This window comes from Neomonachus schauinslandi, chromosome 9 (genome assembly GCF_002201575.2).
Source record: "Neomonachus schauinslandi chromosome 9, ASM220157v2, whole genome shotgun sequence".
Classification (NCBI taxonomy): domain Eukaryota; kingdom Metazoa; phylum Chordata; class Mammalia; order Carnivora; family Phocidae; genus Neomonachus; species Neomonachus schauinslandi.
This window is the reverse complement of record NC_058411.1, coordinates 20,767,479-20,789,122: the sequence shown is the minus strand read 5'-3', so window position 1 is coordinate 20,789,122 and position 21,644 is coordinate 20,767,479. Positions and strand designations below refer to the sequence as shown.

The window sequence follows — 21,644 nt, the reverse complement described above, 5'->3', positions numbered from 1 at the left end:
TCTCTGCTTGACTTATTTCACTTAGCATAATCTTCCTCTAGTCCCATCCATGTTGATGCAAAAGTTGGGTATTCATCCTTTCTGATGGCTGAGTAATATTCCATTGTATATATGGACCACATCCTCTTTATCCATTCATCTGTTGAAGGGCATCTCGGCTCTTTCCACAGTTTGGTTATTGTGGACATTGCTGCTATGAACACTGCAGTGCATATGTCCCTTCTTTTCACTACATCTATATCCAGTAGTGCAATTGCTGAATCATAGGGTAGCTCTATTTTTAATTTTTTGAGGCACCTCCACACTGTTTTCCAAAGTGGCTGTACCAACTTGCATTCCCACCAACAGTGTAAGAGGGTTCTCCTTTCTCCACAACCTCTCCAACATTTGTTGTTTCTTGCCTTGTCAATTTTTGCCATTCTAACTGGTGTAAGGTGGTATTTCAGTGTGGTTTTGATCTGAATTTTCCTGATGGCTAATGATGATGAATATTTTTTCCTGTGTCTGTTAGCCATTTGTATGTCTTCTTTTAGGAAGTGTCTTCTCCCCATTTTTTGACTTATTTGTTTTTTGGGGGTTGAGTCTGACAACATGTGCTTATTATGCAAACACCTCTTGCGATTATGTAATACATTCACAGAACATACAGTACCTTTCCCAAGAAGGCCATCGCATGTGAATTGCCAGCATTAGCTGCTAAATTGAAGTAGTCAAATGCTCTCTGTGAGAAAAGAATTTATTAAAATAATTAGTTTTTACAGAATCTGCCTTTGGCTTTTAACCAAAATAATCATTTTGGAACATTTAAAAAATCTTGTACTATGGCAGTATCTCAGTTTAAATAGCAGCATGACATCTCTTGGTTGCTCAAGGTACCCATCCCTCTTCACGCCTAATCCACCACTGAATCCTGTAACTTTCACCACCAAATTCTGTTTGAATCCACCCACGATCCTCCACGACCACAATTCTAGGCTAAGTTACATTATCTCCCCCCGAACTTCTGGAACACTCCCCTACTTGGTCTCCTGCCTTTAGTCTTCGGTCACCCAAAGCAACAGTTCAAAACACTTAATATGCTGGTCCTTACAGCCCCTCGAAGTCTTGCAGGGGCTATACTGGCGTGATCAGACACTGTTTACCTCAGTACTGTTCAGCTTGCCCTCTGCACTCTGGTCCTTCCTGCCTCAGGACCTACACACATACCCCTCTTTCTGGCCTGGAATGATCTTACCTCCAGGCTCGACTTAAATGTCATCCATTTCTCCTCAGAGACAACTGCCACCTCCCACTTATTAACCTGTTATGGACCCTTTCATTCTCCTTAATAACAACAATCACAATTTATTACATGTCTTTTGGTGTGATTATTTAAAAAAAATACCTAGGGGCGCCTGGGTGGCTCAGTTGGTTAAGCGACTGCCTTCAGCTCAGGTCATGATCCTGGAGTCCCGGGATCGAGTCCCGCATCGGGCTCCCTGCTCGGCAGGGAGTCTGCTTCTCCCTCTGACCCTCCTCCCTCTCGTGCTCTCTGTCTCTCATTCTCTCTCTCTCTCAAATAAATAAATAAAATCTTTAAAAAAAAAAACAAAAACCTAATATTCTAGTTCTATTAAACTTGACGCTCTGTAAGGACAAAAAGACCAAAGCTATTTTGTCTAGCATTGTATTCTGAATGCCTAGCAGTGAATAGGCACATAGCAGGCACACGAACTATTGATGAATTAATGCAGTTATATACTGGGAACTCCTTTTATTCCTTCTGAGAAGCTGGTGAAAAAATTTATTGTTGTGTAGGCATTTCACAAGTAAGCAGCATACACCAAGGATATCCCAAAACTTGTATAAAAGGTATGCAGCAAACTTGTCATCCGGAATTATCTCACCTGACATTTTTATTAGCCAGTTCATCTGGCCTAATGACATACATTTGAATGACCTAAAGATAATGAAAGCAGTCAAAATGCCATCTGAATTAAAAAAAAACAAACCATGGGTATTTGGTATAGTTTTAAGTGACAAGTGTATTTTATGATCTACTTCTTAAAGCTGATGAGATATGGAAATGAAATAACCTTAATTAGAATGTTTAACTGTTATGGCAGAATAACATTTATCAAGAACTCATTATGTGCTAGGCATCGTCAGGTGCTGGGAATAAAGTGGCAAAGTCCGTGTTCTTTTGCAACTTAAGTTCTAGCAGAGGAAAAAGCTTAATTACATAATTGGCAAATTTACAATGGGTAAGGGCCATAAATACACATTTTCAGAAATTTTAACTGTGGTACATGACCTATTCCTGGAGTGGGGTTAGGAGACTAGAGAAACATTTTAGGGGAAGAGATTGGAGATGAATTCTGGAGGATGAGTAGGAATTAGCTACGTAAAGAAAGGAGGTGGGATAATATTCACTCTAGACAGAGGGACTAGCATTCCAGAAATACTGAGATAGTTTCTTCATATTTTCAAAGACCTGAGAAAAGGTAAATGTGCCTGTGACTCAGAAAGCAAGGGGCTGGGAAGGGAAACAGAGACTGGTACAAATCCTGGAAATCATGTTAAATAAAGGTTTTGGTTTTTAAGCAACTGATAATCATGGACCACTCGAGTTTTAAGCAAGGGAACCACAGAATTAGGTGTGTGGTTTACAAACATAGGCTGCTGCTTAGGAAATGCAAGCAGGAGATGACTACAAGTGGCAGGTGTACTGACGGATACAAGGGAAGAGATGAGCAAGATTTAGTGCATAAAGCACACAAAAGCTGGGTACAGATCTGACTGCTATAGTTGTATACTCCTAATTTCTCACAAACTCAACAATGACTTTTCCTCGGTTCCATGAAATTTTTTTTTTTTCAAAGATTTTATTTATTTATTCATGGGTGGGGAGGGAGAATCAGGCTCCCCAAGGAGCAGGGAGCTGGATGCGAGGCTTGATTCCAGAACCCTGGAATCATGACCTGAGCCAAAGGCAGACATGTAACCAACTGAGCCACCCAGACACCCCTGAAATATTTTCTAATAGGAGTTTTAAGACATACTTCTACTACATAACCATAGGAAACCAAGATACTGTGTATGTATTTTTGGGAATATTGAGAACTAGGTTTCAGAATTTAAAAAACCCTTCCCACAACTATGAGGTATAATCACATTTTTAGTCTTCAGTTTTCTCAGGGGTTAGATGGATCTTGAAAGATCATTTGTGATGACTAAGTAACATGAACTTGATATTGTCATTGATAAAAAATACATCTAGAGCACTGTTTCTTTCTACAACGTGAAGTACAAAGCCCTGGGAACAAGAAAGTTACCTGATGATTTTGTTCTACTCCACGCCCTCCGTGCAGATGCAGTTGTCCCAGACCAACCTGAATATTAACAAAAATGAGCAAAAGTAAATGGTAGCATCTGGTGTGTCATTAAATTAGACCAGTAAGAAATCATTTGGTCATAAAAACACTTCTCTTCAGAATTCAAAAAAGTGAAGACTTAAGTCTTAACTCCTGAAGATATTACTCTACTTAAACCTACATTTTTTAAAAACTGAAAATGCCTGCTTTTAATTACAAGGTATCTTTCTGAAATAAAGATGAAATAAAGGCAATTTCAGGCAAACCAAAACTGAATTTGTCACCAATGAACTCACTCTGAAGGAAATACTAAAGGATTTTTTTTTTTTTAAGATTTTATTTATTCACTTAAAAGAGAGAGAGACAGCGAGAGAGGGAACACAAGCAGGGGGAGTGGGAGGGGGAGAAGCAGGCTTCCCGCCAAGCAGGGAGCCCAATGCGGGGCTCGGTCCCAGGACCCTGGGATCATGACCTGAGCCGAAGGCAGACGCTTAACGACTGAGCCACCCAGGCCCCCCTTAAAGGATGTTCTTTAGAAGGAAGGAAAATTATCCTGGGAAGCCTTTCAGTAAGAAATAAAGAGGAATGGAAAGTTAAACTTATAGGGGGAGCCTGGGTGGCTTAGTCGTTAAGCATCTGCCTTTGGCTCAGGTCATGATCCCAGGGTCCTGGGATCGAGCCCCACATCGGGCTCCCTGCTCCGCAGGAAGCCTGCTTATCCCCCTCCCACTCCCCCTGCTTGTGTTCCCTCTCTCGCTGTCTCTCTCTCTCTGTCAAATAAATAAATAAAATCTTTAAAAAAAGAAAGTTAAACTTATGAATAAATCTAATTATATGGACTGTATACAAGAATAATATCTTGCAGGATCCAAAAATATATAGAATTATAACACATACAGAGTACTCTAAAGTTTGCATTGTCCAAGAAATGGTAAAAGTGCTCATTCATACTAGACTTTGATAAAAGAGTAGTAAAACAAAGTCCAACTATCACCTTAGTAGAGGGGAGGAGGTACAACACCAAAACACTGAAACCAAGAGAATGTAAGAAAAGACACATAAAGAAGCATGGAAAAGCAAAATGAAAGAAAGCAAGCAACATAGAAAATGTAAACACAAATATTCATTACTTTCAATTAAAAGACTGTCAGAATGGATAAAAAAAAAGTAAAAGTAGTCCGATGATGCTTCCAAGAGACATACCTTAAACATGAGATGAATACAAAAGATAGAAAAGATATTCCATGTAAATACTAACCAAAAGAAAGTGGCATAGCTGGCTAGTACCAGACAAAGTACAATTTAAAGCAAAAAACATTTCTGGAGATAAAAGAGGACATTTCATGATATACAAGCTAGTTTAACAAAAAGATAACAGTATTAAGTCTATATGCAATCTACATGGCCTAACATACATAAATCAAAATTGATAGAAATACAAGAAGACACAGACATATGCACACCAAGGGGGCAATTTAAACAATACTGTCTCAGCACTGGACAGAAAAAGCAGACAAATTCAGTAAGGATTCACAAGATTTGAACAACAGGATTAAGAAACATAACTCAATTGACACATAAAGAACACTATACCCAAAGACTGTAAAATTTATATTCTCTTGGGCGCCTGGGTGGCTCAGTTGGTTAAGCGACTGCCTTCGGCTCAGGTCATGATCCTGGAGTCCCGGGATCGAGTCCCGCATCCGGCTCCCTGCTCAGCAGGGAGTCTGCTTCTCCCTCTGACCCTCCCCCCTCTCATGCTGTCTCTCATTCTCTCTCTCTCAAATAAATAAATAAAAATTAAAAAAAAAATTTATATTCTCTTTAGCACACGAAATTTGCCCAAACAATGGATCATAAAGCAAGTCTCAGGAAATCCCACACAAATGAAATCATACATAGCAGATTCTTATTTTATTTAGATGCAGGCTCCCCGCTGAGCAGGGAGCCCAACATGGGGTTCGATCCCAGCACCCTGGGATCATGCCCTGAGCTGAAGGCAGACGCTTAACCAACTGAGCCACCCAGGCGCCCCAGGGAGAGGGAATCTTAAGGAGATTCTGCAATGAGCATGAAGCCCGACACAGTGCTTGATCTCACAACCTGAGCAAAAACCAGGAGTCAGATGCTTAACTGACTGTGCCTCCCAGGTGCCCCATACAGAGAATATTCTGACCACAGTGGATTAAGCTAGAAATCAACACAAAGGGTAAGTAATAAATCTCCCATTTATATGAAAACTAAGCAATGCACTTCTAAAATTACACATGGGTCAGAAGAATCACAATGAATATTAGAGCTAAATATCATGAAAACTATGACAGCAGGGAAATGTATTCTATCACATATCAAGATCTATAAAGTTATAGAAATTTAAGACAGTACTGATGCACAAGACATGCAAGAGAATATGCACAGAGCATTATTTGCAATCGCCCAGATCTGGGAAGAGTAAAATGGGTAAATAAGCTGTGGGATTTTTATACAATGAAATACTACAGGGCAACGTAAATGAATGAATTTCAGCTACATGAAAACACATGGATTGATTTCATAAACATAATGCTGAGCAAAAGAAGCTGATACCAAAAAATGCTGTATGATTTTTTTTTTTAACGTAAAATTCAAAACCAGGACAAACTGATCCATAGTGGTAGAAGTCAGCTCAGAGGGCAACCCACCGGGCGGGCGGGGGCCGCTGCTGGGATGCTAGCTATGCTTCACAGGAGGCTCACCTGGTGCTCAATCAGGGGGCTGCAGGCTTCCGATTTATATACTTTTCTGTATTAAGGTTGCAATTCAAGTAGTAAAAAGAACAAAATGATATACTATACCACATATGGATTTTTTTAGCTTGAGTTTTCCACTGAATACACTAAAGTCAGCTTTCCATAGTAAGTAGTATTCTACATAATTTTTAATGGTTGCATAAAATTCCATACATGGAAGTGTCATAATTGAGCTAAATAATTCCCTATTTTGGGGCTTTTAGATAGTTTTGAATTTTAACTGGCCTCTGATGTAAAAGACAGATGTTTAATTAGACAAGATAACTTCATTAAAATTTCTATGAGCTAAGATTTGGATCTTTCACTATAGTTTTTTTTTTTTTAAATCATAAGATTCCCTTCTGTTAAGTCTTAAAATCAATTGTTTTCAAAAAGTATCTAATACTCGGGCGCCTGGGTGGCTCAGTTGGTTAGGCGACTGCCTTCGGCTCAGGTCATGATCCTGGAGTCCCTGGATCGAGTCCCGCATCGGGCTCCCTGCTCAGCGAGGAGCCTGCTTCTCCCTCTGACCCTCCCCCCTCTCATGTACTCTCTCTCTCTCTCATTCTCGCTCTCTCAAATAAATAAATAAATCTTTAAAAAAAAAAAAAAAAAAAAAGTATCTAATACTCATGTCTCTATGTGTCTAAATCAGAAAAGACCTGTAAACTGCATAGAAAAAAAGGGAAATGTTGAAGTCCTCTTTTTTATTTCAGGACTATCAAATAACAAATTATACACGGTACTTTGATGGATATACCATTACAATTTACATTGAACAAGGTTATTTCTGTCCTTGACCTTGAGGAAATTATGGTCTAAGATGAGCAAAGGAAACATGAACAGTAAACGGCTCTGAAGGGCATCTGAAATTCCAAATGTTCCAGAGACTTTTTGTTGAAAGAAAGTGGCAGTTTTCATCCTTGGTGACTCCAATAAGTCACCAAGGATGACTTGGTGACTTCATCATCAATAATGACTTCATCATCAAGACACTGCTCTGTTCAAGCAGTGGTTTCCAACCATGGTGCAATCGCCTGGCCAGCTTCTATGAACTATCAATGCCTAGCCTACATCCTCGATGCATCCAAATGGAAATGTCTTGACAGTATGAGACTCTTGGTAGTTTTAAAAATAATGCTACTCAGGTGATTCTAATATGTAGTTAATAACGGCTCAGAGCAATGGAAATGTTTCTTATGGATGTAAGTGCTTGCCCGACGACTGTTACAACGCAGTGACAAACATCATGAGATGTTAAACACATACCTGCGCTTGTACATCACCTTTTTCTGCTAGGAACTGATAGTATTGAATCAAATCTTCTTCCAGCATTCCACTATTCATTCCTGGATTTTCCACCTCGTCAGGCAGCCGTATTCTCTGTACTACTGAGCCTCCTGTCAGCGAGATATCACTAGCAACTAAACAGGGCGATGAAGTAATAACATGGAGGAAGGTCAGAAGGATTGTTCCACAGAAGGAAGTAGAATTTCAGCTGCCAAACACTTACAGACACTATGCTAACAGTAATCTATAGATTACAAAATAGTAATCTATACAGACCCAGCGTTTTCCACATAATATTTAGTAAGTGGAATCCAAAGTGTACACGTATGCGTGCGCACATGCGCGCGCACACACAAAGGAGATCTTAGTCAACTAGTGTAAAGATCATTCCACTTAAGAGTCATCATGATTATTTCAAGTAGTACAACAAAAACAGATGTATTTGAAGTTAATTCCATTCTGTTTTCTGTTTCTTCTGATAAGGTGAAAGGCAAAAAAAATAGATACCATGATTGGCAACAAGACGATAGTGAGTCAGTGCTGATTCGCAACTCTGGAGGACTCCGATGCCAGCCCAGTACCGATAACCCTGTGAGACAAGCTCCAGTGAGAAGACTGCAGGTTCACACGCTTCACTGGCATTCTTGTCGGAATGAATGAAGCCACCCGCGCTCAGGACGTACTTCTGCAGTCCCTTGATCCCAGTATATTACCACCTCGTTTATCCTGAGTTTTAGGTTCTGAGGTAATTTATTCAGCAACCCCAAAAACCAGACTATAGGTAAGAACTAGGAAATAATGAAGTTCCCAAAGAAATCAAAATAGATGCCATGAACTTTATGGATGAAATGTGCACATCTCACGTGCAAGAGAAAATTACTTAGGTTCTTGCTTAGAACACATTCTAATCCTATTTTAAACCTGATTTTAACAAAAATGGGTTAATCTACCAAACGAGGAAAGAAGCAACAAATGAGCAAAATAGGGAAGATGAGAGACTACTAGGAGCAGGCACAGTAACATGAGCAAAAAATGATTTCAGACTGAGGAGGAAGATAGCTAACTATAAAGAACAGAACAAAAAAAAGTAGAGCTCTCTTGAGTCATTCAGCACAGACTTAAAAGAACTTTACAATCTTTAACAATCCTTAGGGCACTACTGTATAATAATGTGTATAATATTTAATGTTCTTATTCTGTAGTCACTATTCAAGAAGATTGGTAAATAAAAAAAAAGATATTGGTCAGAAATATTTAACATACTTTTTAAAAAATTTTTTTTAAATTTTATTTTATTATGTTAATCACCATACATTACATCATTAGTTTTTGATGTAGTGTTCCATGATTCATTGTTTGCATATAACACCCAGTGCTCCATTCAATACGTGCCCTCTTTAATACCCATCACCAGACTAACCCATCCCCCCACCCCCTCCCCTCTAGAACCCACAGTTTGTTTCTCAGAGTCCATAGTCTCTCATGGTTCGTCTCCCCCTCCGATTTCCCCCCCTTCATTTTTCCCTTCCTACCATCTTTTTCTTTTCTTTTTTTTTTTTTTTAACATATAATGTATTATTTGTTTCAGAGGTACAGGTCTGTGATTCAACAGTATGACACAATTCACAGCGCTCACCATAGCACATACCCTCCCCAATGTAACATATTTTTGCCATATAAAAATATGCTTTAAATTTCTGGAAAATTGATCTAAAAGGAACTTTTCATTTACTGTTTGAGGAATAAATGTTACCTACCATAGACGAAAAAAGCCAATGGGAAAAAAACCTTCAAAATTAGTGAGGAATGTTTCAGAAAGTTGGAGCAACATCCTTGTTTTTCACTGGCTTAAACTACTTCAGCAGTTTACGTCTGTACAGATGAGGTCCAAGTTCCTTGGCGTGACATACAGACCATTTACGTGATTCCTGATAAGTTTCCTGATGTTCTACTCTCCAGCCACACTAAAGAGCCTGTATTTTCTTGCAAGCACCACATTCCCTCATCACTATCCTTCTGCATATATTGCTCCTGCTGTCTGAATGCCCTTCCACTTCTATTCATACTCACTGCTATTTATCCTCAAGAATTACTTTAGTTACTTCTTTCCTCAGAAGTATCTCCTTTAACCTCTCCTTCCAACACCAGTGTGGGTTAAGTGCCTTTCTAGCTGATTCCTGTAACAATCTCCTTATTTGTATAAATTTAAATGTAAAACATAAATCAATTTTCAATGTAAAATCTGTGATAACCAAAGAAATGATTTTGACAAACATTTCCAACTTACGGAAAATAAAAAAAGAGCCATTTATCACAAGGGCAATCAGCCAAAGTCATCATTTCAAAGAAAAACTGTGGACTGTGCAAATTTTCATCCATGTGTAGATGCAAGTGTTGTACCCATTAACAAGAATTTGAAAAATGTTCAACTGAATATTTGATCTTATTGAATATAAGTGCATCTCATTCATGAAAGCTAGAAAAGCTATGGCCCCTCATGAACCAGAAATTCTGCTCCTCAATGTTACTAAAGTCTTACTTACCAAAACCATGTGCGCTATTAGGTTGCCCCCGAGAGCTCCAAAAGTATAATATACGAGGGCCTGGGAAAGAACAAAATATGCTTAAGTGAACACAGGCACACATTGACCCAATTCAAATGGTAGTATACAATAAAATTTTAATAATATTACCTTTGCCTGACTTGAATTAACACCAAGTCCAGAGGCATAGAGAAAGCCAAGAGCCTGAAATAAAATGATAAAAGTAAGAATTCTTCCCTAGTGGAAGTTTATCCACAGACATAGTTTTATGAACAATGAAAAGATGCAAGAATCTTTAGATCTTGAAAGACTTGAACAATCCAATGTACAACTGTGGTTAATTAAGGAGCCTCAGAAATGCATTCAAGGTTTTACAAATTACACAATGAAATACAACTAAACAAATCAAAAAGTTTAGCTTGAAGATTAAAGACAGGCTTAATAAAATATTAATTACAAAACCAAAGCTGAACACACTTAAGCATGGCTTTTCCTTTATCTTGATCAACAGCTATTATGAGAACCAAAAAACCCCTATATCATCACATCAACGCATTACCTATCAAAGGAGAATACACAATGAAAATAGTAAGAGGCTACCAAGATAAACATCCTAGCAATAAAAAGGGGCGGCAAGGGTCATGTTGAAGGGGCAACAGAGAAAGGTCACTTCACAATGCTGAAGCACACACAATTTTTCATTACAAAAACCCCCAAAACAAAAAACTACAACCAAGCAAACAATACATTGATAAGGTTCTACCTTTGCCCACTGAGGACCATCCTTGAAGACATGAAAGTAAAAGCTAAAGTCAGAAAGGCAGGTGTATCATGTGCCAGCATTCATCAAAATCCATGAGCTCTTCTACATTTCCCAGCCACTCCCTGTCCCCGCCCCGCCCCCTCCCCGCCCTTGTACTTGGGTAGGGTCACGTGCTTAGGACGTGGCAAAGAGTGATGCAAGCCATTTTTAGGACTGGCCATTAAAAACTTTACAGAAGGGGCGCCGGGTGGCTCTGTTGTTAAGGACCTTCGGCTCAGGTCATGATCCCGGGGTCCTGGGATCGAGCCCCACATGGGGCTCTCTGCTTGGCGGGAAGCCTGCTTCTCCCTCCCCCACTCCCCCTGCTTGTGTTCCCTCTCTGTGTCTCTGTCAAATAAATAAATAAAATCTTCAAAAAAAACACAACAAACTTTATAGAAAATCCTCCAGCCCTCTCTTCTCCCTTCATGATGGCTCAAAAGCCCCATGTTTCAGATGGTACAGCTATGTGGCAGAAGTGGCCCTTGACTGAGTCAGCACTGGGAAGAGAGTGACATAGGCAGGGGAACCACATCGACCCTGGTGTGAACAAGGGGTAACTCTTTGTAGTGTTGAGCCAGTGTGATCCTGGGGCTATGTCTGTTACATCAGCTAGAATTAATTACCATGGAGAGAGCGCTTTGCAATATGCCATATAAAGCACTATGGCACTGTGGGGTGCTATTACTAGAGGGGAACGATGCCTGAGAAGTACAACCATTCTTAGAGCCAAATGTGTCTGCAGAATAAAGAATGTGTGTGTGAATTTATAAAATCTGACTTACAAAAAGAAGGGAAAAAAAGCTTTGAAAACAAAGGGGGAACAATTAAGATATAACCTGTTTATAAATTAAACCAAAACTGTAAGAGTTGCAGACTGGGTAGATATTCAGTCCTATAGAAAACAATGGTCACGGGGCACGTGGGTGGCTCAGTCGTTAAGCGTCTGCCTTGGGCTCAGGTCATGATCCCAGGGTCCTGGGATCGAGCCCCGCATCGGGCTCCTTGCTTGGCAGGGAGCCTGCTTCTCCCTCTCCCACTCCCCCTGCTCATGTTCCTGCTCTATCAAATAAATAAGTAAAATCTTTAAAAAAAAAAAAAAAAAGGTCACAATTCCTGTTATTGTTCAAACAGTCTAAAAACAGACTTCCGCTAACCGTGACTAGAAATTTTATATTTAAGCAAATCCCACACCTCCGATAAACCTGAATTACTGAGAGCACTTAAAAATAAATGTGGTGGCCTTCTAAATCCAGGTGTCAATCTTACTATTACCCATGCGATCAAGCAGAGAATATTTATCAATTGGTGTGATGTGATATGGGATGCAGAACATCCCCTTATAAGGCTGTCTGAGCCAAAAATACTTGACTTTAGTTCATCAGCCTTTAGCTGTGATATCCTCTATGGGAAATACAAATGATGAAGACCCCAAATAAAGGACAAAAGGAAGAAGCAAACAGACAAACTAAGAAGGCCATTTTGCAGAACAACTGGCCCTATCTCAGGCACAGACAAGAAAGAAAGGCAGGGACGCTGCTAGCATTAACGACCAAACAGAAGGTGTAGTCCTGGACTGGATAGTGCTTTGGACAAAACAGGGATAAAGGAAATGTTTTGGTTCTATGCCTTATGAAGACAGTCTGGGTGTTACATCTACTGGACTGGAATGATGAGGGCTATTTATCAAAAGAGCAAGGAAGGGAAGAGTAGACAGTGACATCTCATTTTAATAAGAAGTTCACATGTATAAATACACAAAGAGAAAGGTCAAGAAGGATGTGCATGCATTAACATGTTACCAATGTTCAGGTCTGTGTGGTACAGATATGATGTTTTCTTTCTTAGTTTTTTTTTTTTTGTATTTCTAGTTTCTTATAATGAACATGTACTGCTTCTGTAATAAAATATATTTTTTAAAAAAACACCAAGATTACCAAAAGCTGGAGCATCTGAACTTTGGAAAAAAGGCAACGGGGAGTGATTTCAGATAAAAAAATAATTACCTTTATGTTTCATTCTGTACAGATTGAATTTGGAAAACTACAAGTATAATTGTGGTAAGATGCAGCTGCAAAAATGCCTTAGGTGACCACAAGTGTTCTCACCCTGAGGAAGAAGACTGTCTGAGAAGATTGGTAAAATGATCTGCCACAGGATTAGTATTTAAAGCCATTTTACCTTCCAGCCTTACTTGTTCAGGGAAGGCAGAGTATAAAGAGTAAACTACTGTGAAAATAAACAAGTGCTGTGTGCCAAGAGATTCTGCAATGAAAGTACACTTACAGTTTGTCCCTTAGGAGAGCCTTCTTCAGTCAGTTTCTCAAACATCTCTTTAGCTGCCTGGATATTCTGTGTCAGGTAATCACCAAACAAAAGAGCATATGACACTCTCTCCACAGCCTTGGTATGATTCATGCCTGCTGCCTTTTGAAGATACCGATATGCTCTTTAAACATAAGCAATTAAAACAAAAACAAACACATTAGCAATATTTTGGAACTCGCATTAAAATTTTTACAGAATCTGGGGTGCCTGGCTGGCTCAGTTCGAAAAGCGTGTGACTCTTGATCTCGGGGTCGTGAGTTTGAACCCCACTTTGGGTGTAGAGATTACTTAAATAAAAAAAAAGACTTAAAATAATTTTTGTTTTTTTTCTTTTACAAAATCTACTAAAATGCAGAATAAAGAATTTTCTTATTCTACACAATCCCTCTGATATTTGATTTCCACTAAATTATGTTACTTATATATGTAGAAAACATTCTGGGCTACTTTTCTTTTTATGTAAGGTACCAGTTCTGTTATTCCAATATTTTAGAACAGTCTAAGAATGAGAGAGAATTATAATAATGTAGTATCTAGTAAATAATCCAATGATAACCACTGCAATTTTCTTTTAAAATCTTTGCACAGACTATAACAAAAGTGAGCTGAAATTAAGGGACATAAAATGTTAAAAGACAGTCAACTGAACTTTATGTTCTTTCCAAATTCCTAAATTCTAGTGTTTGTCTGCAAGATAATTACAAAGCAAAAACAAAAAAACACCTGACAACAATTCCTTTTGTTTTATGTCATTTTGAATTCTGAATAGTACACATATTCTTGGCTCTTAGAAACTATTATAAATTTTAATTATTTCCATTTTGCTTATCGTTCATTCTTGTGATGAGTATTTATAATCTTTTTAGCCCGAAGAGCTGAAATCCGATAGAAGTAATGCCCCAATGTCTATAGGTCATATCAGGTTTTCTTATAATACAGCCTAAAAAAATCCTCTGTCTTCGGCAGTGCGCTTAAACAAGTACTTAGTGCTTTTTATCTCAGTAATGGCCTAAGTCAGGGGAAGAATGGACTGGCAGTGCTACCTACTCTCTTTTCTGGCTTTTCTTGTTGCTTCCGTTGAGGATTTTCATCCCTGTCTGGTACATCATTTCCGCTTCCTGCATCTGCCGCCGTTTAGCGGCTTCTTCTTCAGCTAAAAAGAAAATGTCAGATGCTTTTAAATCGATTTTAATTTTAAACCAATTATTTATTAAACATCAGTATATATTCTTTCCTCTGGGTAGTTACCAATACAGTGATATGTCACTATTTTGCAGTCTGATTTTAAGGACACATGCTTTTATGTGTGGCCTTATCTGACTCAAGTTAAGACTTTTTAAAAAAACAATAAAACTCATTAAAATCACTTCCTTGTAAAGAAAGCTGTATCAACCTGTTTTTGGAAAGTGCTTTTCTGCTAGTAATTCTAAAACTTTTTATATAAGTCAACTAAAATTCCAGTAGAGCCTTATGATTATATGCAAAGGTGAGCTAAAATTGAAGAACAAGAGAACAATAAAAAAACGTGGCTATTAAGGAGGGTACATACTGCATGGAGCACTGGGTGTTATACGAAAACAATGGATCGTGGATCACCACATCAAAAACCAATGATGTATTGTATGGTGACTAACATAATAAAATTTAAAAAAAAAACAAACAAAAAAACAATAGTTAGGGGTGCCTGAGTGGCTCAGCTGTTAAGCGTCTGCCTTTGCCTCAGGTCATGATCCCAGGGTCCTGGGATCAAGCCCCGCATGGGGCTCCCTGCTCAGCGGGAAGCCTGGTTCTCCCTCTCCCACTCCCCCTGCTTGTGTTCCCTCTCTTGCTATGTCTCTCTGTCAAATAAATAAATAAAAAATCTTTAAAAACAAAACAAAACAAAAAAATAGTCAGAAAAAATACTGTTGTAGTCAAAGGACACTTTAGCCTCACCAAAAAGGCTGTGTCTTTACAAGGAGAAAATATGTGACTAATTACATAATGAAAAATTAGTTGAAAAAAAGGATTTTTATTAAATATAGATTTTGACTTAATAGTCAGATTCTGTTTTTTCCTATGTACTGATACAACACTGAAAATCATAGCATTAGATTTCCCCAAAATCATTTTGCTACTGTTAGAAAGCATTTTAACAGAAATCTAAAACTCATCAAGAGACATTTGAATATTTCATTAGGAGTTATTTATAGAAATAGAAGTGACTTCTTCTTGTAATATAAAAACAAAATTTGATGTATTAAACAGGAGTACCTAATTGTACTGGCCCACATCCAAAGATGGACTATATTTGACTATCTCTAAGGAATGCCTAAATATTCTATCAGAGCCATTATTTTGAAAATGTCATCTGGTATCAAAAGAGGTATGTTCAAGATTTTCTTTGTTCTTTAACAGAAAGTTCTTCCCCAAAACATAGCTTGCCTTCAGAGGCAAAACTGACATTAACATTTAGGGCAGTTAAATATACTGTATCTGTCAAATATTACTTTAGCACAGAACATTTCACTCAAAGTATTTTAGGAAAAGTTTTCAATTAGCAATAATCGCACCTCGGATAAACCTCATTGGTTACGATACTGCCACTGCGCAAAGCTCAATCAAAGTATTTTAATAATGGAATATTATGCAGCCATCAAAAGGAATGAGATCTTGCCATTTGCAACGACGTGGATGGAACTGGAGGGTATTATGCTGAGCGAAATAAGTCAAACAGAGAAAGACATGTATCATATGACCTCACTGATAGGAGGAATTCTTAATCTCAGGAAACAAACTGAGGGTTGCTGGAATGGGGGGTGGGCTGGGAGGGATGGGGTGACTGGGTGATAGACACTGGGGAGGGTATGTGCTCTGGTAAGCGCTGTGAATTGTGCAAGACTGTTGAATCTCAGATCTGTACCTATGAAACAAATAATGCAATATATGTTAAGAAAAATAAAAAGATAGCAGGAGGGGAAGAATGAAGCAGGGGAAATCGGAGGGGTAGACGAACCATGAGACGATGGACTCTGAAAAACAAACTGAGGGTTCTAGAGGGGAGGGGGGTGGGAGGATGGGTTAGCCTGGTGATGGGTATTGAGGAGGGCACGTTCTGCATTGAGCACTGGGTGTTATGCACAAACAATGAATCATGGAACACTACATCTAAAACTAATGATGTAATGTATGGGGATTAACATAACAATAAAAAAATTTTAAAAAAAGGTATTATCTATTTTTCTTCTAAGTACTATTAATTAACCTCAGCATAATGTTCTGTTTTTATTGCCAAAAAACGTTTTACATTAATTAATTTAGCAGCCTGCCTGAAGGTTTGCAGAACAACCTGTGCACACCAACAGAAAATCATCTCTAAATAAAACACGAGTGTGATAAACTGGCCAAGTGATAGCCTGGAAGTGAGTATACTGCATGCTTCCTGCTCTTAAGTCCATTCTTTAAGACTATATCTATACCATTGACGGGGACCACTTCTGACCAAGGTGGGGAAAGGATGGCTAGAAAAAGGCCTTAAAAATGTTGTCCTAGACATAAAGCAATGTGGACATGCCTCCTACTGAGCAATACTTACTTTCACAAAAGCCCCACTTTTCATCTGCCTTGTAGTCATAGGTTGTAGCACACCACAATCTACCATCTTCCCTCCCATCTGATGTACATTCGTCATACTCCTTATCCAGGAACAGAAAAGGGAAGTGGCAGGGCTCCCCATGTGCTGTGCCTTCAATGGCGGTCAGAGCTGAAAAGAAAAGAAAAAACTCTAAACATGAATAGCACTTCTGGTATCCATGGATTTAATACTGTCAATTCTAATGATCAGAATTTGAAGACAAAAATACATGATTTGAAATGGGGAACATGAAAGAGTCAGCATCAATTTTCTTTAGGATGACTTAAGGATAGGTCAACTTAGTGAACATGGCTGGCTTAGTGTACATGGCAGCTCTGCATCTAGCTTAGAATTTCTGAAGGTCTTAAGATCTGATAAAGCTTAGGGGCACCTGGGTGGCTCAGTCATTAAGCGTCTGCCTTCGGCTCAGGTCATGATCCCAGGGTCCTGGGATCGAACCCTGCATCGGGCTCCCTGCTCAGTGGGGAGCCTGCTTCTCCCTCTCCCACTCCCCCTGCTTGTGTTCCCTCTCTCGCTGTGTCTCTCTCTGTCAAATAAATAAAATCCTAAAAAAAAAAAAAAAAAGATCTGATAAAGCTTAGAATGTTATGAGTCTACCGTAAAACTCCTGGCTAACTAGTGTGCAAAAATAAGGCAAATGCAACCAGATCAATTCCACTGCTCAGCACAATTCCCCTTTTTTCTATCTGAATGTTATAGTCAGTTTCTTTAATAGTATAAAGCTATACAGGGAAAATGCTCCCCCAGGTAAAGTTCACCACTCACATACACTTCAGCATTTTATCAGAGCACATATGATATCTGCTGAGGTTCCATACTCTTGTCCCACTAGACCCTGAGCTTGTTAAAAGTAGAGGCCATATCTCTAATTTGTTCTTAAGCTCTTTCTATCTTCTAGGTGCTCGGAATTATGCCAGGTGCTGGAACAAGGTGGAACAGAGGTCTCTGCTCTATACACCTTAGCACCTCTCCTGTCGGGAACTGAGGTTTACCACTGAACTTCACGGGCGTGTAGGAGTAGAGGGTGGATGAATTGCTTCAGGGTGGGGTGGCAGAAGTACTGTAGACAGGGAACCATGTGTGCTAAGAATCAAATGAAAGACAGCATAGCACTTTAGAAAAAAATACAAAAAGTTCAATACGTTAGAACATGCAGTGTGAGTGCCCACAAAGAAGCTAGACTATGAATGTCCTGATAAATCTGATTAAGGAGTTTGGACTTTATCCTGAGAACAATGGAAACTCACTTAAGAGTTTTAAACAGGAGTGATATGCTCATACTTACATTTTTATTAAGGGAGTGGACAACGGAATAGAGAAAAGGCTGGATGCAAGGCGACCAGTTTACAAGTTGTGACATTAGTCTAACTGAGAGGTAATGGTAGCCTGAAGAGGATAATGGAATGAAAGAAGTGGATGTACTCAAGTGATGCTAAGGAAGTACATATGGTACCACTTCCTGATTGACTAGATGTGCAGATGATAGGGGAGGAGTCATGGAAGGTTCCCAGGTATTAAGGCTTCAGGAAGTGAGGGGATGGCTGTCCTTACTAGGAGAACACTAAAGGAGGAGTTGGTTACTGGGTAGGGATGAAACGGATCAGGGTAGAGACAAGTTAAGCTTTGATCCTGCTACATTCAAAGTGGTTTTAACAAACAAAACCAAAAACAAGATGTCTTAGACATCTTTTCAGCTGTGGTCAAAGAGGAAGTTCTCCAGTTCAGAGACTGGAAGCCAAGAGTACACATAAGAATACCAAGTGAGAAGTACATGAGAAGACCAGAAGGCCACTGTTGAGCCCAGAACCATACACGGTTAAGTGTGAGTACATGTCAACTTCCACGGGTTGCTTTTACATGGAGAACGTAATCAGGCAGCAGAGCTTAGTGATTAAGAGTACAGATTCTGGAGACAGAATGCCTGATTCAAACCCTACCACTTACTAGCTGTACACTCTGAGCAAATTCCTTAATCTCTCCCCTTATCTGTAAAATTATCTACAGATAACTTCCTTATCTACAAATAGGGATAAGAGTCCTTGCTGCAGAGCATTACTCACAAAGATGAACTGAAATAGTACACCTAAAGGACCCACCATGGTGTCTGCCACGTAAGGTAATAGGCCTTCAAGAGATGACACTGCGACTATCACAGGAGCTCCTGCTCTGAAAGCGCAGGAAATGGACGCTCCTTCTTGCCTGTGCAAAGAACTCATACTAATTTGAAAACTATTTTCCGTAAGTTATGAAAGGCAAAATTAATTTCAAACTGTTTGGCACCAGGTAAATGTCATTCACCATCCTGGTAATCACTGACCAGAAGAGGCATACTTTGATTTGTCTATGTTTATAAGAAACGATCTTTAGTACAAAAAAGCAAAGTACCCTTTAGCAACCACCTCAGAGGGGTCATTTTAACTACAAAGTCTGAAAAACGGCTCTCCTATGCACTGCTACTAGATTCAGGTTTGCTTGAGAAAAATAGTACCTGTAAAATAGCAGTTTGTAAATCTGAATTTCAAATTAAAATAGAATAGTTTAAAAGAATATTTGATTTTTTTTTTAAGATTTTATTTATTTATCAGAGAAAGACACAGCGAGAGAAGGAACACAAGCAGGGGAAGTGGGAGAGGGAGAAGCAGGCTTCCCACTGAGCAGGGAGCCCGATTCAATGCGGGGTTCGATCCCAGGACTGGGATCATGACCTGAGCTGAAGGCAGACGCTTAAGGACTGAGCCATGCATGTGCCCCAATTTTTTTTTTTTTTGATAATAGAAATTTTTGTCTTAAAAACAAATAGCTTGCCGTAAGAGTCCTAGTTTGCGAAAACTTTCTAAGTGGTGCAAATATAAGGATTCTCTTTCATGTGATGAACTATACAGCAGCAAAGAAACTGGAAAGAATGCAAAGGTTTTTGGCAACAAAAGGTTTTAACCTACTACTGATTCAGCACTAACTTAAGTGGGAAGAACCCCCAGGGTGCCATGGTTCACCAATTTAGTGAGAGTGAATCTTGGTCTAAAGAATGTGTTTATTAGTAAGTAACTAGAAAGACAATTTGTATCTCTCAGGTATCTTCTCCAAGCAAAATCACAACAGGGAAATTACTACTGCCTTTTAAACTTGTTTTAAAGTCTTCTAAAAGTTACTGACTTTGACTTGCCAGTTCCAAGTCAATTATCTCAAGTAGATAGTCCTCACAATAGTGTTAATTTCAGTTTTCTTTTCATGGAGAAATTCTGCAAGAATTTCAAAGCTATCTTTTTAAAAACTGCCACAAAAATAGCACCAGCTTTAAAAACCATGGTAATCACTGCTCTGGCACAATGAAGCTGACTGATCATGCAATTTAAGTTCATGATAGCCAGCAGTCAAACCTGACTCTAAAAATGAAAGGGGGAAAAATGTGTCATTAACTCAATTTTGCACCTTCCTGTAAAAACTCACAGTTCTAGATAAGGAATCATATTTTGACCCTGCAATAATGACACAATACCACAATCTATTTAAACCCTGACAGTAAGATTTTTATAACTTATGTTATATGAGAATTTGTAATAATTAACAGACTACTTTATATTTAAACTAGTAAAGAATTGCTCTTGCAAAGTTAGTAAAAATCATTCAAGAAAGTTAGAAAAAGTTAAAAAAAAAAAAAAAAAAAGAACAACCCAAACAACAACCCCAAACCTGAAGTTATTCAGTGCTGGCCAGATTATAGGTAAATGGGGACTTTCATACTGCTGATAGGAGTATCAATTAGTACAACCTCTTAAAGAGGGACCCTTAGGAATACCTATTAGAATTTATACCGTCCATACTTTGGATCACATTTTTCCACTTCTAAGATATTTAACTTGTAGAAATGCTCCCATAAGGATACAAAGAGATATGTATAAGACTGTATTTGTGTATAAAGATATAAAACCAACAAGCACTCAAAGGTCTGTCAACAGGAGACTGGTTAAATCAGCTACAGTGCAGCCATTACACAGAAACCTGGTATAGACGGGAGCAGGGGATCAAAAGACTGGGTGTCAGGAAGCCTTGTATTTCAAGATCTGGCAGATTCCAGAAAGCCAACAGCTAAGTGATGAAAGCATTTTCAGTGTAGGAAAAAATATGTGAGAGGTCAGAAAGATGAGGAACAAGAACTGACCAGGTATTCAGCAAAGAGAATGTGACTGGAGCAGAGTGGATTTAGAGGTCTTGAGGGGACCAGAGCATCCTGACAGTGGGATGAGAGAATGGGAAGAGAGGAAGTGAAATTAGTGAATACAGACAACTCTTTCAAAGAGCGGTAATATTAAAGGGGTGTAGGGAAGTTGGGTGGTTGCTGGAGGGGGTTTTGGTTTTTAAAATATAACCTATTACAGCATGTCTGATGCTATGGAAAGAATCCAAGAGAGAGGGAACAGCATAAACGTTGCCATATGAACTGAATGAAATGTCCTGGGAATTGTGACACTATCTTTTCCTCATTTTCTAATGGTAAGGTCAAAAAACAAAACAAAACAGAACAAAACAAAACCCAAAAAGTCAACTTAATGATCCATAAAAACAAAGGCAAGGGACTAATTAGCTTTGCAAATTTCTCACCTTAGGAGCTTTTACACTGCCAATAAAGTCTGATATTGTACCTCTAAGTTTAGATGAGTGTTCTGTTAATAAGAAAACTACTTAATCACGCTGCTTGTTTGAAGCAATTTTGTACTTCTAAACATACAATGGTAAGTAACATTTTAGTTAAATGTATTTGTAGTAAATAGCTGAAATACAATCATTTAATGTTAAAAAGCTATCAACCTCACCAACTGTCATATAGCGTTCATCAATTTTAGTCAACACCAAGATAAAAACTCAACCAACCAACCATCAGCAAAAATCCCCAAAGTTTAAGAACAAAACATAAGATGATTCAAAGTA

General features: G+C 38.7%; 1 protein-coding gene and 1 pseudogene across 1 annotated transcript in view; both read right to left on the bottom strand.

Annotated features, from left to right (window-relative positions):
- SEL1L (SEL1L adaptor subunit of ERAD E3 ubiquitin ligase) overlaps nt 1-21,644 on the bottom strand; it is a 57,083-nt gene that overhangs the window by 17,702 nt on the left and 17,737 nt on the right. Inside the window, exons 4-12 of the mRNA XM_021679804.2 lie at nt 16,659-16,826; nt 14,132-14,237; nt 13,043-13,205; nt 10,105-10,158; nt 9,955-10,014; nt 7,919-8,000; nt 7,391-7,545; nt 3,315-3,371; nt 653-721 (exon numbers count right to left, since the gene is read on the bottom strand). Coding sequence (XP_021535479.1) covers nt 653-721; nt 3,315-3,371; nt 7,391-7,545; nt 7,919-8,000; nt 9,955-10,014; nt 10,105-10,158; nt 13,043-13,205; nt 14,132-14,237; nt 16,659-16,826 — 914 coding nt within the window. The remainder of the gene's footprint in view (nt 1-652; nt 722-3,314; nt 3,372-7,390; nt 7,546-7,918; nt 8,001-9,954; nt 10,015-10,104; nt 10,159-13,042; nt 13,206-14,131; nt 14,238-16,658; nt 16,827-21,644) is intronic.
- LOC123325975 lies at nt 15,551-15,681 on the bottom strand (annotated as a pseudogene).